Raw genomic sequence first — 18,596 nt, 5'->3', positions numbered from 1 at the left:
GTATGTATATGATATTCAACTCATGCAGCATTGTCTTCATTTAGGCCTAATTGTCAAGGATCTGGCTTGTGCAATTAGAGCTGGCACAGAAACTAATGGATGGAAACAAACAAATTTGGATAGATGGATGCAGCAGTTAAGAAGCTGCAGTTTAATGGTATCAACAAGCAAACATCACAGCTGGCAGGCAGAAGACAGAACCATCCAGAGCAGAGCTTTGGTTCAGTGTTGTCTTGTACTTAGAATTGAATACATTAAAAAAGCAAGAGAGGTGCCTTTGAACCTTTTTTATGCTGTTTAAATGATTGTTGTGAATGTGGTGGAAGAAAAGGACAAGAGACATATAAAAGCAGAGGCCAGAAATAAGATTATGATCTACCTTAAAAAGTTTTCTCTGTGGAGGTAACATTATGCAGCCACACCGGTGGGCAGCTTACCTGCTCAAGCAGGGGCTGTATATTGCCCCCCCCCCAAGAAGGAGGGTGGACAGAGAGCTTTTCCAGGCCATCCGGGTCTTTGCCGGGGGGCGGAGCCAGCAGTCTCTTCAGGCGGCTTCGCCTGCCCGGCCTTTAGTTGCTTCAAAATGCTCGGAGGAGAGGACGTGTTCATCCAGTCTCCTGGGCACTGAAGCAACAGCGGCGGCGGCATGCATTCTGGTGGCGGTGGAGGCTCAGCATGGTGGAAGCTCATCTGCAGGCTGTGAGGCTTGGCAGCTGCGAGGCTTTGTGGCGAAGTTGCTGTGATGGTGGCATTTTCATGGAAGTAGTGGTGGCATTCCTTGGCTGCGGCATTTCTGCTGCTTAAGCGGTGGCGGCAGCAGCATTCCGTGGCTGAACAGCTGCTGAGGCAGCATTCTTAAAGGCCCAAGTGCGACCTTGGTCCTGTGCCCACTTGTGTGTGTGGGTTTAGGGGGGGGGGTTGGTTTGCCCTTCCGTTAGCTGCATCTCCGGGGTACAGGGGAGGTTTGAGATGGTTGTGCCCCCCCTTCTCCACCCTCACTGCTTCCCCATCGTTGTGTGTTACAGAGGCTTATGGGGGAGGCAGGTGGATTGGGCGTGTTGCCCTCCACCGGTGAGTTTGGCAGGCCCCTGGGCATCTTTAGGCCCTGGCCTGAGATTTTGTTGGCCATTTTCGGTGTGGTGGTGGCGGCAGCCATTTTAGGTTGCAGGCCTGCTGTTGGGTTGGTAGGCAATTTGAGTCTGGGTTTTCTGCCATTGCCCTGTGTGCACTAGTTTAACCAGGTGGGAGTAAAACTGCCCTTAATTATAGATTGGGGTACCTATTGATTTCAACCAATAGCTGGCATCATGCCTCCTAAAAAGGGGGCTGGTTCTGCCAAGGGCAAGCAGCCGGCTAAGTGGGCCCCAGCCAAATGGTCTGCTCTACAATTTAGCTCTTCTGAGGACAAGGAGGAGCAGGTTACCCAACAGGAGATACTTCAGCGACTAATGGCTCTGGAAAAAGGAAAGGGTGTTTCCGAAGGGCCTGCTGTTAGGACTGGTCGTTCTCAGCCTCTTCATGGGGCCTCCAAGGATGCCACTAATAGAGATTTTGTGGCATCTTTCTGTTTTAGAGGAAGCAGCAGGAGCAGAGGTTGGAGAGTCCAGCAGAGGCCAGTCATCTGTGGGCCAGACGAGTGAGGCGCCAGCAGTGGACTTTGAACAAGAGGTTGTCATGGATTCTGCATCTGTGGCATTGGCTGTTGACCCTGTGGAGGTTGGGGGTAAGGATGTTATGCCTCAGTCTTCCTTCCCTTGGCTGTGGAGACCATGGGGGCAAGAAGCTCCTCAGGTGACCCCTGGCATAGCTTCAGGGTTTGGCCAGCAGTTTCCTGTGGCTTGGCCTCCTTTGGGACAGCAATCCTGGATGACTCAGGGCCCGGGGTTGGCTGGTTCTCAGCAATCTGCTCCTCTACATCCCACATGGGGAGGAGCGGATGGATTATGGGGGCAAGGTCAGGCTAGTATGTGGCCTGGATACACGGGTGGGCCTTGGGGTTTTTATTCCTATTCCACCTATGGGCAGGTGCTGTTTAACGCACTCCCCTTTGGGGATACAGCGCTTCCTCTGGGTGATCACCTGACTCAGGCAACATGTGACAAGATCCTTAAGGGTGAATACATTGATGTTTTTAACTCTTCTTTTCCAAGAATTGGAGAAGAAGGACAAAGACGAGATGGATGGCAGGGACAAGGAGAGGCTTAAGCGGTTGCACATAGATCGGACCTGGGCCAATTGGTTGCCAGGTTTCCTGATCTATGCGGGTGTACTGGTTAGGGCGCAGCCCCAGAGGGCTGCTTCCCTGCTACAATACTTGGACATCATCTACAAGGGCTATACTGGCTTCTTGGGTGCTGCTTGGATGCAGTATGAGGAGGAGTTTAGGATGCGAGCGGCCCTTAACCCTAATCTTCCTTGGGACTGTATTCACCCGCAAAGCACAGCTTAGGGGACCACTCCAACAGTGGTCATCAGGTCCAGCGCTCGGCTTCTTCCTCCTTGGCTATTACTACCCACTCCACAGTGGGGCAGCAGGTGCAACCCCAGCTGCTTTGCTGGGAATTTTCATTTAAGAGATAGTGTAGCCGTAAGCCCTGCAGATTCAAGCACAAATGCCCGTCTTGTGCAGGGTGCACCCATATAATGCCTGTCCTAAGGCCAGACAGGGTGGGGGAGGTAAGAAGCCTGGGGGTGGGGGTTCCAGCAGCCAGCAAGCTTTTGGTAAAAGGGCCCATCCCAGTAAGGCTGAAGGTCCTTGAGCGGCTGCTGCGGGCCTACCTGAAGAGGCAGGATGCTCTTTTTCTTTGGCAGGGCTTCAATTGTGGTTTTAGAATCCCGGTTCAGGGGTCTCGTTCTCCTTTTATGTCTAATAATTTGCATTCTGTTGTGGGGATGGAGGACGTAGTGAGGAGTAAAATAGTCAAAGAGTGCACTGAGGGCTGAGTTTTGGGCCCCTTTGATGCCTCTCCTGTTCCTAATTTGAGGGTGTCCCCATTGGGTGTAGTGCCCAAGCAGGCAGCGGGTGAGTTCCGCCTGATTCATCACCTCTCTTTTCCAAGAGGGGAGTTGGTGAACGATGCCATTCCAGAGCACTTATGCTCAGTTAGGTACACATTGTTTGACCAGGCAGTCAGGGTGGTACGGTGCTGTGGGGTGGGGGCTGAGATGGCAAAATGCGACATTAAGTCCGTATTTCGCCTTCTCCCCGTCCACCCCAATGACTTTGAACTCTTGGGGTTTTCATTTGAAGGGAAGTCCTATATGGACCGGGCTCTTCCCATGGGCTGTTCCATTTCTTGTGCTGCTTTTGAACACTTTAGCTCCTTTTTAGAATTGGAATTACAGTGCAGAGCACGTAGCCATGACTTCATGCACTATTTAGATGATTCTTTGTTCGTGGGGGCAGCGGGGTCTGGGCAGTGTGCCTGGCTGTTGGGTATTTTAATCCATTTAGCTGAGGAGCTGGGCATTCCTTTGGCGCGCGAGAAAATGGAGGGGCCCTCTCAGGTACTGATGTTTCTAGGCATAGAGCTTGATACAGTTCATCAATGTTTTAGACTTCCCCTGGAGAAGGTTACTGACCTCAAGGGCAGGCTTCTTGAGTTCAAGTCCAAGTGAAATGTGTCCCTTTTGGAGCTCCAGCAGCTCGTAGGTCACTTGAACTTCGCTTGCAAAGTGGTTGCTCCAGGAAGGGCCTTTTTGAGGAAGCTTTGTGATGCCATGTCATCACTCTGGGATCCCCATCACCACCTTAAGGTCACTAGGGGGATGCAGGAGGATTTGGATGTTTGGTCCGATTTCCTCAAGGATTTTAATGGGGTTACCTTTTGACGTGAGGACCTGTTGCTTGAGGCCGACCTGCAGGTTACATCTGACACATCTGGCTCTTTGGACTTCATTGTGTATTTCCGACGACATTGGTGCGCAGATCAGTGGCCATTTGATTGGTATGCATCGGTGTTGGATAGGGATTTAACCTTTTTGGAGTTCTTTCCCATTCTGGTGGCAGTCCACCTGTTGGGAGAGGAGTCGTCTAACCACGTTGTCCACTTTTGGTGCGACAACCAGACTGTGGTTCATGTGATCAACTCCTTGACTTCAAAATCAGGCCAGGTCATGAGGCTGGTTAGAGCCTTTACATTAGTCTGTCTCCGGTGGACCATTTTATTTAAAGCCAAACATGTTCCTGGGGTTAGTAATGGTGTGGCAGTTGCTTTGTCTCGCCAACAAATGGAGCGGTTTTGGCAGCTTGCCCCGGAGGCCAATCCGGAGCAGGCGCAGATACCCCTGGATTTATGGCAGCTTGGGAGGACAAAGTGGCCAAGGCCATAAGGCTGGCATTGGCCCCCAACACTCAGTGTGCCTATGACAGAGTGGTAGGGCAATTTTCTGAGTTTAGAAGGGATGCGGGCTTTCGGCAGGTTTGGCCTATACCTGTTGAGCATCTGATGCACTTTTATGTGCATCAGAAGGGTCAAGGTTAGTGGTCAAATCCATTCAGGGTCAATTAGCAGCTTTGGCTTTTATAAGCAAGGCTCGGGGGTACCCTAAGGCCATGGGGGACTTCCGTGTTAGGAAGATGTTGGAGGGATGGTCACACAAAGCTGTAGTTTGCGCTGATCCTAGGGAGCCTGTTTCTCCATCAGTTCTCAAGGGCCTTATTACAGCCTGGGGCGCCATTTGTAGCTCAGGATATGAGGCCAGATTAATTCATATGGCTGCTTTAGTAGCCTTTTTGGGGGCTCTGTGCATTAGCGAGCTGGTTGTCCAGTCTAAGGTGAACGAATCTGGTCATGCCTTGATGGCTTGGGATATTAAATTGGAATATAGAAGTGTTTCCCTCACAATTAGGAGGTCCAAGACGGACCAGAAACATAGAGATGTGGTCATTAGACTGGAGACATGTGCAGACCTGGAGTTGTGTCCGGTACAAGCTCTCCGTAAATATTTACGTATTTGTGGAGAGGATCAGGGGGTGTTTTTTAGGCATGAGGATCAGTCACCCCTGACACGCTACCAGTTTTGGACCATGACTGAGAAGGTACTGGCCAAGTTGGGATTGGTGGGCGTCAACTTTGGCACCCATTCCTTTAGGATTGGGGCTGCATCCATGGCAGCAGCCATGGGGTACTCCCTGCAGGCTATTCAGGGTGTGGGTAGGTGGAGGTCGTCTGCCTATCAATCCTATGTTCGTCCTCTCACGTGGTTGAAAAGGTTGTACTAATGGTGTTTTCTTAGGTACTGTGTCTTGCCTGGAGAAACGACGGATTTTGATCTGCAGGCACAGCATGGTGTTTTGGGCCGCTCATCAAGCCAGGAGGACACAGTTTGGGTCCCAGCTTGGCTTGAGCGAATGGGCAACGGTGGAGTGGCAAGGTCATCGAGGCCTCCAGTGGCCTGGTTTGTTGCCACTCTTGTTTAAGGAGTGGCTGGGCCCTGCACCCCATATATTGGTCATTCACTTGGGTGGGAATTACCTGGGGTTCATCCATGGTAGGGCATTGTCCCTACAGGCTAAATGAGACATGCAGGAGATACTCCAGCATTGGCTTGGATTGCTTATCATGTGGTCCGCCTTGTTGCCTCGACGGGTCTGGCGAGAAGTGGAGAACTGTCAAGCAGTCAAAAGGGCTCGGATGAAGGCCAATAGGGCCATTCAGAAAGCCCTGGGTGAGGGGTTGGGGGTATATATACCCCACCCCAGTATCAGGGCCAAATTTGCCAACCTCTATAGAGGTAACGGGGTGCACCTGTCGGAAAATGGCAATGATATCTTCTTCAACGACTTGCGGCAAGGGCTTAGGTTGGTGCTAGGACAATAGTGGGGCACTAGGGCCTAAGCAGTGGCTTGGACCTGGCATTGGTGGGATAGAGTTTGGTGACAGGCAGCGGACCGGTGAGCACCATTGGCACTTCCCTATTGGTGGGGAAGAGGGGTCTGCTAGGAGCGGCTGGTACTGCTTGTGACGGCCGCAAGCGCATGTGGGCAGACTGCCTTGGGGAACCCCATATGCAAGTCCTTCCCTCACTGCTGTACGGCTGAGGCTTAGGAGCTTGAAAAGGGGGAACCAATTTGCCTGGCCAGCTGGGTCTCCTAGCCATCCCCAGGGATGTCTCGCACCCGGGGCTTTGGGGCTCGCCCAGGCAGGTCAAGGCAGCGGTCCAGGGGTGACCCCATGGCTTGACCTGTATTGCTTTCCCCCTTGCCGCAGTTATGGCTTAATGTTTAATGTTAGGATGTAGTAATTTGTATTAATATTATTGTACTTTTTTGTTATTTGCTATGGCTGTGCTGAGGCAATAAAGTATATTGGATTGATTGAATGTTGAGGTTAATTTAATAAAGTGGCCCTTAGATCCAAGACTTGTGTCTGTCTCTTCATTCCAACTAGGGGGACAATGTCTGCCCCCAAGTCCAGTTTGAAGCTCTATTGCTCAGAGACGTATTTCCTAGCTTAGTGAGGCCTAGGACTTACACTGCCAATCTTGTGTGCAGGTTGGCAGGTGTGGAGTCCACTTGCAGTAGGTCTTAGTGGGAATGTAATTATTTCCCCCCATAATTGTCAAAACGGCTATTAATTTTTGCTTTGCAATCAGTTATCTAGATCCACTTGACAGGTCAATAACAACAGCATTGAACAAATGATATAAAAATACCACTTGCTCATAAGAACTGCATCTGGGGATAGAGAAAGCTCTAGCCCTCTTTTCTGTGTTCCTTCCCATTATATTTTCTACTTCTGCTTTACCCATACAAACATTCTTTTTAAAAAATCATAACTATGTATAATATTTGTATTTGATAAGGGGAGCTTTGACTCTTGAAACTTCTGCCCTGAAAATCTCATCAGTCTTCAAGCTGCTACTGGACTCGAATCTTGCTCTTCTATTGCCGACCAACATGGCTTCCCACTTGGAACTGAGTATCGTATTGTAACTAATCCCTTCCCCTTTCGTAATTACTCCACTTTCTTTTTTTTTCTTTTTAATCTGAAAAAATCTTGACCAAGCAAGATATATTTAACATCATTTTATTGCAATATGAGTGACAGTCCTTTGAATTAAACCATTGCAATATATTTCGTACTGGCTATTCTCCAGCCTGCGTCCCCTGTTTCTGTTTTGAAAAATGTAAAAGATCTTGATGTTTTTCTTTGCATATTTTTGTTTTGCACACCAACATAGGGCTGTTAGACAAGAAAAGACCCTTAAGAAGTTATCCATTCAGTAAACTCACGGAGCCTTTTGCCATGTGGGGAAGGCTGTGCTGAAATTCTTGCCAGATAATCTGAAAGATGCAAATATAGGCATCTGGATTCGCAAGTGATTTTTAATCAGCAGGATGGTTGTGTTGCTGATGTTTCTGCTAGTGCTTCTCTGCCTTATACCATGCAAGATGCATTCCATTAATTGCACCATATGTGATGACCCCCTTCCTATCCCCCACAACTTTTATCATCCTGGGGCTCTTCATATTGGAGGTATTGCCGTTCAAGTTCTTTTCATGAACAACCCTCCCCATTTCAAGGAACACCCCCTGCGTATGTTGATTGATGAACCCGTGTAAGCACATCCTTTTTTCTTTTGTTAATTTGCTCTGATCAATGTTGCTAAAACAGAATCAGTGAGCCGTGCAGTGTCTAAGTAACTTGTGATTTACACTTCAGTGACAAAGACTGCATTCCAGGAGACACTGGGTTGTTATTTTGCTTGACTCTGACTGCTGGAGGTGAGGAGAAGGGGTAAAAGGAGACACAAACAGAATCCACTCACACTGTGAGTGCATTATCCACACATGCTGGATAATGCACTTTCACAGTGCTTTAGCAATCATTTGCAACTGGATTTTCGTGTTTTTGCAAATGATAACTAAAGTGCATGGAAAGCATATTATCCAATGTGTGTCAAGGCAGCCTTTGCGTCAAATGATGTTGCAGACCTAGATGTGCACCAGGCCATTATTAAGAAAATAATCCTCCTCTGCTTTACACATTATATTATGTATCCCAATCTCTATTAAAAATATGCAGTGGGTTTAACACAGGTTGCCAGTACAGATGAGACCCAATCTTTCAAAGTTTTTCATATCTATTCTGTGGCCTAAGAAAGTTAATCTTGATTCTTCCTGTTTACACCATTTTGTCTTTCCTAACATAATTTTTTCCTACAAAAAGTATGCATTTTTCAATATGAGACCTGAATCAATTGTGTAAAACTGCCATTAAAAATGTGTGGGTGTAGAAATGGCATCTAATTTGTATAAACATATGGTGAAACAGTATGCAAACATAAATGATTTAGAAATGGTTTGTATGAAAAGGATGAAACAGAGTAATCAACATCTGAAATCAATGATATAAACTAAAATTGATGACAATCTCATTCTGAGATTCCCCCAAGGCAGAAAAAGGGGAAAAGAAGAAAAAGAAGCCAGACTTCTCCTGTGCCCTTAAAATCCATAACAATTCTATAGACAGTTGTCCATGATAGACAGACTAACTTTATTACTGGTAGTTATACAGGTCAAATACTTGTTAAAAAGAGAGCAAATAAATTATTTTAACCATTTGAAATCTAGTGGGAAGCAAAAAGGCAGCAAGCGCTATTCTAGTTGTAACTCTCTTTGCAGGTCAATAACAAAGTACTATCAGCATATTTTGGCATTGTCATTTGCTGTAAAAGAGATCAATGAGAATGCCAACATCTTACCAAATACCAGTTTGGGTTTCTACATCCTCAACAGCTTAAACCATGCAAGGGTGACTTATAAAGCCACCCTAAGTTTGCTTTCTACACAGCAGACACTAATCCCCAACTTCAGTTGTAAATCCCAGAAGGAGCTTGTAGCGGTCATTGGAGGACTTTTGTCTGATATCTCTGCTGATATGGCCACCATTTTGAACATCTACAAGACTCCACAGGTATGCTGTATGCATGGGAGAGTGAAGAATTTTCAGCCATGACATATCCTTTAATATTCTTTTTTTTACCCCTCTGAAAATAACTATATGTTTTTTTTCAGCTCACGCATGGATCATTTTCCCGAGTACGGGAGGAGAATCACCAATTCCCTTTCTTGTATCAGATGGTCCCCAGTGAGGCCCATCAGTACAGGGGAGTTGTCCGGTTACTTCAACATTTTCAATGGACTTGGATTGGTCTCTTGGCTATGGATGATGACAATGGAGATACATTTTTGCAAAGAATTGTGCCAGCACTCTTGGAGAATAGCATTTGTTTTGCATTCATATTAAGATTACCCCAAACATCTTATATAGGAGATATGGTAGATTTATTTTTAATGCAGTGGGAAAAATATGCAAATCTCATGGACACAAGAGCCAATGTATGTTTTGTATATGCTGAAATTCCTGCCATGATTGTTTTAAGGGTGATTCTTTTTCAGGCACCCATGTTTTCTTTACCTCCAGTAGGTAAAGTGTGGATTGTTACATCTCACTGGGACTTTGAGTCCATCTCTGTCCAGGGAATTTGGGAAATAAGCAGTTTCCACGGTGCCTTATCTATTACCAATCATTCCAACCAGCCCCCAGGATTCCAAAATTTCCTTCAGCTCATAAGACCTTCCTGGTCTGAAAGAGATGGTTTTATTCAGAACTTCTGGGAACAGGCATTCAGCTGTTCATTGAAAAGATCTAATGTGCAGGATGACAATAAGAGGTCCTGCACTGGTGGGGAGAGGCTGGAGACCCTTCCAAGCACTTTGTTTGAAATGCGTATGACTGGCCACAGCTACAATGTCTACAATGCAGTCTACGCAGTGGCACACACTTTGCATGATATCCATATATCTAGATCCCAACATAGAAGAATGATAAATGGAGGGCAGGTGGACTTCCAAAACATAAAGGCATGGCAGGTATGTACCAAATGTAATTTAAACAGGTCATCAGATCATGCAGAAATGAATGCAACTGTTCTCTTTTAGTCGAATTAAGCAAATGCTTTAAAGTCAAGCTACTTCAGCTTTGTAAATCCATTGCTTGTAAGCACAAGACAAATGCTGCACGTTTTAATGCAATATGTTTTAGTACACAGATTCACACAAAAACACTTTTACAAATATATCTATATATTCTGAAGCAGGTAGATCTAAATTGCAGTAAGTAAAGACTTTATAACTTGAGTTTGAAAAGTCCAATACCTAATTGTCCTCTCTGTTTTATTTTCTGTTTTCAATCCAGTTCCACAACTTTTTAAGGTGCATCGTGTTCAATAATAGCGCCGGAGACACTGTGCGTTTTGATAAAAATGGGGAATTAGTTGCAGGTTTTGATATTACTAACTGGATAACATTTTCAAATGGATCATTTGTTAGAGTGAAAGTTGGAAGATTGGATCCTCAGGCTCCTTCAGACGAACAGCTTACCATTAATGATGACCAAGTTGTGTGGCATAGCAGCTTTAATCGGGTAAGATGTAGCTGCAGGTTCTTAATCTTCAAAACTTGGTTTAGATTCTTTCCTTAAGAAATGAAAAATTAAAATGAATGCACATTCGTTCCCTCTTTCTGCCTGCACAATTGGATACACACTTTATATGACCTGCATTGGACAGAATGTATTGCTTGGTTTTGGCGCCTGCACAGTCAATGTATTCTACTCAAGAAGAGAGAAGAAGAGCAGATCCCAACATTAGCTGGGTTCATGGCCAGACAACAAAGGCAAACTGAAATAATGAGTCTCAACTCAAAACTGTCTCATTCTCGCTCTTGTACATTGTGAAATTTAAATCAGAGACGATAGCAGGAAATGAATTGGGAGGAGAGAAAGAAATGTAATCATGCCAATGGACACATCCAAACAGCTTGCTGAATAATCATCTTATGTGGAATGTGTGCCAAACCACCAGGTCTTTAAACATAACCAGTTGACATCACAGTTATCAGACATTTAAATATGTCTTTCATTCCTAAGGAAAGAAACAAAAAAAATTTATCAAAATTGTCTCCCTGACCTGCACTTTTACACTGTTCCAGGAAAGATTTCACTTAAATCACAACTTTAAAGCTTCATCTAAAAACATATATGCTCAATTTATTTTCACTTTGTTGTTTATGCCCATCCTTGGCCATATAAGCTCCATTTAAAACGAATGTAGTCTATTCCAACTTTAATTGTCACAAAATGCCACAACGTCCTTTTTATTTCATGAACCTGAATTTTAAAAACCTACAGCATTTGCATTTTAAATATTTGTATTAAAATTTAAACAAATATTATATTTTTCATTTATAATTCAATATCACAATATAACATATTAATTTAATAAAATAATTATACTCAACTATTTTACATGCACATTTATAATAATTAACAACATATTAACAATACAATTAAAAATTCATATACATTAAAAACAACACATTTAAAACAGGATGGTGGACAGCCTTCACAGGGAGGGTTAAGATTTTATACACCTCTTTTTTCAGGCCGGCGGAGGCCCAGCCTCAGCCATATGCCTGGTGGAACAACTCTGTCTTGCTGGCCTGGCAAAAAGATAGTAGGCCCTGCCAGGCCCTGATTTCAGCAGACAGAGCATTCCACCAGGTGGGAGCCAGGACCGAAAAGGCCCTGGCTCTAGTTGAGGCTAGGCGGGCCTCCTTGGGGTCAGGGACCACCAACAGCTGTTTGTCCCCTGATTGGAGTGTCCTCCAGGGAATATATGGGGAGAGACAGTCCCGTAGATATGCTGGTCCCAGTCCGCACAGGGCCTTATAGTTCAATACCATAACCTTGAATCTGATCCGGTACTCCACCGGCAACCAATGCAGTTCACGTAAGAATGGTGTTATATGCGCCTTATTTGGCACTCTTGTAATAACACGCGCCACTGCATTTTGTACCAGCTGTAATCTCCCGATCAGGCTCAAGAGCAGCCCCATGTAGAGCGAGTTACAGTAATCTAGCCTAGAGATGACTATTGCTTGGATCACTGTAGTTAAGTCACGAGTTGACAGGTAAGGGACAAGTTGCCTGGTCTGCTGCAGATGGAAAAAAGAGGACCTGACAACTGCTGTGACCTACGCCTCCATTTTCAGGGAGGCATCCATGATCACCCCTAGGCTCTTAACTCTCGGAACTAGCACTAACAGTGCCCCATTGAGGGCTGGGAGCCAGAGTCCTGAACCTAATCCCCGTGGCTCAAGTACAGGACCTCCATTTTTATCGGGTTCAGTTTCAGCCGACTCTGCTTCAACCAACCAGTCATGGCTGCAAAAGCATGTTCCAGGACATCTGGGGCTGTCCAAATCTTGTTGGTCTCTGAAGTGCCACTGGACTCAAATTCTGCTGGTCTACTGCATACCAACATGGCTAGCTACCTGAAATTACAAATATTAACAAATAAAAATAATAATTGAAATAATAAAATAATCAGTTGAGGGTAGGAATGCTTCTTTATATACTGCATTGATTGTCTTGCCATTAGGAGCTTAAAAATAATTTTCTTCTACTCTTGAGTAACCTATATGTATACATTTTTTAAGGTTTGTTGACTTGGGGCAATTGTTAAATTGCTTCCATTGCAAATATCACAAAGGATGAATCTGAAGATAAGTTGCGCCAGGATGGTATGATCCCCTTCACTGTTGACACTGCAAATTTCATTATCATCCCAAAGGTGGTGGCCAGTTTTGAAACTCTTTGTTGATGTTATGTCTGTCAAAAATCAGGCAGCCATTTCTTCTCTTACAAATAACGGGAGAATGTTGTAGAGATAAACCAGGCCAGGAAATTCCAATTCACTTCATTGTTGGCATTGCAACTTCCATTATCATCCTGAAGCCGCCAGCCAATTTTGAAAGTTGTAGCTTTATTTTCTGATGAATTATTCTGGGCAGAAATAAACATAGATCCTTTAAATTAATCATGTATCAGGTTTTTTTGCAGCAGGCACACAGAAGTAGTTAACTGATGATGCCATGCAAAAAGCACAATGAGTTCTTTCATTACATTATTTCATGCCAGAACCCATTTTATGTAGATTAACCGTTGTCACCGCAGAGTTCTTTGATGTTAATTTTCTTCCTGTTTATGGACAGGTACTGCCCCTTTCTGTGTGCAATGACCACTGTCACCCCGGTTACAGCAGGCAAAAGAAGGAGGGAGAGAAATTTTGCTGCTATGATTGTGTTCCATGTTCTGAAGGAATGATCTCTGATCTAATGGGTATGAGTCATAATTTATAGACAAAATTACTCACACTCCACAACAGTCCATAATTAACACAAATAATATGATAATACCAATAATATATGAGATTTTTTGTAGCATAGTGGCTATGTGGTTGGGTTGCAAATCAGCACTCTGCTGGTTTGACTCCCACTACTGCCATGAGCTCATAGATGGACTTGGATAAGCCACTCTTCTCAGTATCAGGCTATGGTTGACAGGCTATGGCAGATAGACCCCTGTATTATTACAGCAAGAATTCAGTTTCTTGGTTAAAAGGTTTTATTCAGGAATCAGATCATTTCCACAGATATGTCTATAGGATTACTCAGATGCAAGGTAAGCAACTAAGCAGTAATAACAGGTTGACAGGAATGGCAACATGTGGAAAAACCATTCCTCTTAAAGAACACAATTACTCCTTTCCCCCCTCCCATCAGTAAAACATAACTTTTGGAGCGAACCAGTCCTGAGAACTTCTCGCATATTTTAACTATCAAGTCTAGACACTGAGAAAGCAGGAGATTAAAGTTGAAACACAGTAATTCATGGGAGCGAGCAGTGTATAAAGTCAGAAGTACTGAGAGCTCCCAAGGCCGTTAGATAAGACACCTGCTGCTTCAGCAAGCCTGTGAAAGCAAAGCAATTATGGCATTGGCAATATGACTTCAAGATACAGCATTAAACATTGGTTCAGAATAACAGGTCAGCATCAAATAATGGCATGGATGGGGCACAGACATGACATTCAGCCCCAGCTCCTCAGCTGTATTTTGGGGATAATAATAACAGTGTCTTTGTTCACCACTTTGAGTGGGCCATTACTCTGTCTAGAAGAGCATGTTGTTGTTGTTGTTGTTGTTATCTGGAGGGGACAGGACAATTGATACTCTCATTGGTTAGTGGAATGCCCAAGCATCAATTGCTTTTGAAATAATCACTTAGCCACAATGAAAAGATAAAGTGGTGTCATTGTAATAATAATATAAAGAGTATTTGCTCAGAGACAAAGTGGGTGAACAAGATTAGAGCTGAGTAGCACTTTAAAGACAAAGGCCATTTTCACACGTCTTACCTGCCAATGGAACATCATGCAAAACACCCGGAAGACAGCGTCTTCTTGCGCAAACTCGTGCCAGGAAGACGCAATTTTGCGCAAAACTTCCAGATGACAGCGTCTTCCTGGCATGATTTTGTGTGAGAAGAGGCTGTCTTCCGGGTGTTTTGCGTGATGTTCTGGCAGCAGGAAAGATGTATGAAAACAGCCAAGCTCTCCAGGGTATATGGTATCTGGCCAAGAGAGCTTTAACTCTCAAAAGCTTATAACTTGGAAGTCTTGTTGGTCTTTATGGTGCTACTGGACTCAAAATCAATCATCTACTGTAGAACAAAATGGCTACCCATCTGAAAGTAGCATCCCCAGAGAAATTAGCATCACTTTCTCTGGTGTGATGCCAAGACTCTAGAACTCCCTCTTCATACAGGGTGGCCTGGTGCCAAACTGGGAGACTGGCTAAACTGAGACCTGTATGGTGTGCAACCTTACACTTACTAATTCTATACTCCTCACCAACTCAGTGCACAAAGTCATTTGGGCAAGCATTGCCTGTTTCCATTACATGTTTGTCAGATATTGAAATATTGAATTGGCATTCCTTTGTTTTCAGATACGAATGCCTGCATCAAATGTCCAGAAGATCAGTATCCCAGCAAGGGCCGCAATCAATGCATGCCCAGGCGTAAAACATTCCTCTCTTACGAAGAACCATTAGGAGCCATCTTAGCCGTGTTAGCTATTTCTTTAGCCCTGATGACAGTATTTATTTTTGGGATCTTTGTGAGACACAGAGACACTCCCATAGCCAGAGCCAACAACCGCGGCCTCACCTACATTCTCCTGGTCTCGCTCTTTCTTTGCTTCCTCTGCTCCTTGCTCTTCATTGGACAGCCTGGAATAATGACCTGCCTTCTGCGTCAAATGGCTTTCGGCATCGTCTTCTCCGTGGCTCTTTCCAGTGTGCTGTCCAAAACCATCACTGTGGTTCTGGCATTTATAGCCACCAAACCAGGATCCACGGGGAGGAAGTGGGTGGGGAAAAGACCAGCAAATTCGACCGTCCTTTCCTGCTCTTTTATTCAAGGAGGGATTTGTGTTTTCTGGCTGAGTATTTCTGCTCCGTATCCAGACACAGACATGCAATCATTGAAGGGGGAAATTGTATTAGAATGCAACGAGGGCTCGGTTCTCATGTTTTACTGCGTCCTGGGCTATATGGGCTTCCTGGCCCTTGTTAGCTTTATGGTGGCTTTCCTGGCCAGGAAGTTGCCTGACAGTTTCAATGAAGCCAAATTTATCACTTTCAGCTTGCTGATCTTTTGCAGTGTTTGGCTGTCCTTTGTTCCGTCCTACTTGAGCGCCAAAGGGAAGTTCATGGTGGCCGTGGAGATCTTCTCCATCTTATCTTCCAGCGCTGGATTCCTGGGCTGTATTTTTCTCCCTAAATGCTACATCATTATGATGAAGCCTGAGCTGAACAACAAAAATCAGATGTTAAGGAGAAAATGATGAACAAATAGATGCCATACATGTAATTTGCTCCCATGTCTGTTTCCTTGTCATTGTAGTAAAGACTCACTACACCCCTCAAGCAAGAATCAAAGAGTTGGAGGAGGCCCTTACAGACCATCTAGTCCAACACTTTGCCCAATGCAGGAACAGCCTAAAGCAGGAAAAGCTTAAAGTTTATTTCCTAAAATTTCTTTGTGAGAATCCCTCACAGCTAAAGTATTTTGGATGTGTTACAGGCCTACATGTTTATTCTATGAAATATATTTCTTTATTCCTTATGCTTCTCCTATAAAACATCCACAGGAAAAAAAGTTTTCAAGGGTTAATCTTAAAAAAAATGGCTAGGAAAAATAGCACGTAATCATGTTTGACCATCTAAAACTACATCAAAACATTTTTCTGCAGCTACGATGTGACTGTGGGAGAAGTAATTTTGGTCAGGGGAAGCTAGATCCAACTTGCCAAAGAATGTAATACATAGTTTGACTGTGAGGGTCTAGAGTTTTTCTCCAATGAAGTTTTCCACCATAACACTGGGTCAATAGCTGGTAACTTGTCTGTTTGCCACTACAAATCTCAGCACAGCTGAGTAGACATGGGCACGAACCAAAAAAATTTAACAAACCAGTGGTTCACGGTTCAGTGCCGACGACAATCCTGAGATCACGAACTGCAACAAACATTTTCCATTACCAAACCGGTTTGCGGTTTGTGGGGTGTGGAACAGCCCCCGTGGCACTTAGAAAGCCCATATTCCCGGGCAGTCTTTTGCAGGCTCTCCTACAGCCATCATCCAAGTTTGGACAAGATTGCAAAAGGGATCTTGGAGTTATACCGTCTCCAAGCCAAGGCCCCCAGGAAACTCCCACAAAAATCCAAGCTCAATTATACTCTCAGGGCCAAGCTACACATGACAAATGACACTTGAATGGCAAGTGTATTTCTCCCTGTTCACTTGCCCTCCACTCAATCCACTTGCCGTTCAAGTGTCATTCGTCATGTGTAGCTTGGCCCTGAGTCTCTCTCCCCAAAGTCTAGCAAGTGGCAAGCAAGAGCTCTGTCCCACTCCACTGCTCGCTGAAAGTGAAACCCAGACTGGGAGCCCATGGCTATTTATAAGCACAGGTCCCATTGAGCAACGCGGGAGGTCTGTGTTTGGCTGTCAGAGCTGCCTATCAGGGTTTGGAGGGATGAGATTGGAGTGCCCATGGCTACAGGACACCCCCTTCTCCCTCCCTCCCCTGGGTGTCTTCTCCCAACTTGGAACTGCTTTGCAGCTCCGTGGTAGGAAGGAAGACCTGCTGATCAAGGTAAGCTGGGCTTCCATTCGGGTTTCCAGGGCGACAGAAGGAGCGCAGACAGAGTTCAGGCATTCCCCTGGCTCCATTGCTAGGGGAATTGATTGCTGGCACCTGCCTGTCTGACTTCCCGAACCGCGGCCGAATGCACCAAACCAGGCCTCTCCCGAACACTGGTTCATTGGCCGTGAACAATCACAAACTGCTGGGTCGTGATCGCACAATCGCCAATTTCGTGGGTTTTTGACGTTCGTAATGTGGTTCGTGCCTACCTCTACAGCTGAGTCAAAACTACCTCAGAATGACAATTTGAAAGCCTGACCCACAAAAAATATCCTCATGTCACACTGTGTGAATTGAATATTCCTGTATATATTTTACTATTTATTATTGTAAGCTGCCCTAGGTTTTGAAAGTGTGTAGTACACTTCTGAATTAATAAATAAGAATCACAAAGATGGTGAAAGAGTTTTTTTTACTACTTCACTTAGGCAGAGAATGTTGTAAAGTAGTTAGAGTGTCCAGTTAGATTAGACCTGTGTTCATGATTTGCCTGACAACCTTCTTATGGCAAAAATGACCCAAGGTTACTTGCAGAACAAAATAAACTATGAAGAAAGACAGCTACGGAAACAAGTGTCTTGCTTGCTCATTCGTTCAGGTCCCAGAAGACATCTTTTCTTGGTGCAGGATTCACACTGACCACTCTGATCAAAACAGTGACCTCTTGGGTGGCAATGACTGAGAGCAAAACTACAAGAGTTTGCTTTTTTGTGCCACTTCCCCTCCCACCCTAGGAGAAGCAGTGCAACATTAGCCAGTTGCCTCAGAAGACAATGGAACACTTTTGGATTTTCATTCTGATTAGTGTGGCGTTTTTTTGTCCAGTTCTGCATTGATTGGTAGGACAGGGTACTATAATACTCAGGTTGCTCCAGAAGGTTTGGTTAGAACTCACTATGAATGGTTGAAAAAAAAAAGTGGATTGAAGGCTCAGAACTAATGGAAATTAGTAAGCAGCATTAAGAGCTTGGAATTGAAAAGCACTGCAGTGCACACCCATTCATTTTTCATTTATTTATTTAGTGGATTTTAATCCCATCTCACCTCTGAGGGGCTGACAGCAGCACATGTGGATCTTCCATTCTACATTTTATTCTCACAAAACCTCTTTGAGCTAAATTAGGTTAAGAGACAATGACGGCTAACAGTCATCCATTCAGTTGCATGGCATTTGGGAAATAGAACTCAGGTCTCCCCGGTTGTAGTTCAATGTGCCAGACTGGCTTTTTTGGTTGCTATATGGCATGGTAAGGATGGATGGCCCCTCCTGGCAACCTTCTCTCTCTCTCTCTCTCTCTCTCTCTCTCTCTCTCATTCTTTCTTTTAATTATTGTTGTTGTTGTTGTTGTTGTTGTTGTTGTTACATTTCTAGACCGCCCTCCCCATCAGACAGGCTCAGGGCAGTGTAACAACATCCAATTTTTACACAAAGTTTAAAAACAATAAAAACATTATCAAAAACATTAAAACACT

The 18,596-nt window shown here is 44.6% G+C and overlaps 1 protein-coding gene across 1 annotated transcript; it reads left to right on the top strand.

Moving 5' to 3' along the window:
• The first annotated feature begins 123 nt into the window (after window positions 1-123).
• LOC129339742 (vomeronasal type-2 receptor 26-like) lies at window positions 124-15,759 on the top strand. Its single transcript, XM_054994325.1, has 9 exons — window positions 124-157; window positions 1,574-1,723; window positions 4,470-5,041; window positions 6,393-6,496; window positions 8,630-8,921; window positions 9,023-9,880; window positions 10,206-10,433; window positions 13,064-13,190; window positions 14,861-15,759. The coding sequence occupies exons 1-9, from the start codon at window positions 124-126 to the stop codon at window positions 15,757-15,759; spliced, it is 3,264 nt and encodes a 1,087-aa protein (XP_054850300.1).
• The last annotated feature ends 2,837 nt before the right edge of the window (window positions 15,760-18,596 follow it).

This window comes from Eublepharis macularius, chromosome 12 (genome assembly GCF_028583425.1).
Source record: "Eublepharis macularius isolate TG4126 chromosome 12, MPM_Emac_v1.0, whole genome shotgun sequence".
Lineage (NCBI taxonomy): Eukaryota > Metazoa > Chordata > Lepidosauria > Squamata > Eublepharidae > Eublepharis > Eublepharis macularius.
This window is presented reverse-complemented; position numbering and strand designations above follow the sequence as displayed.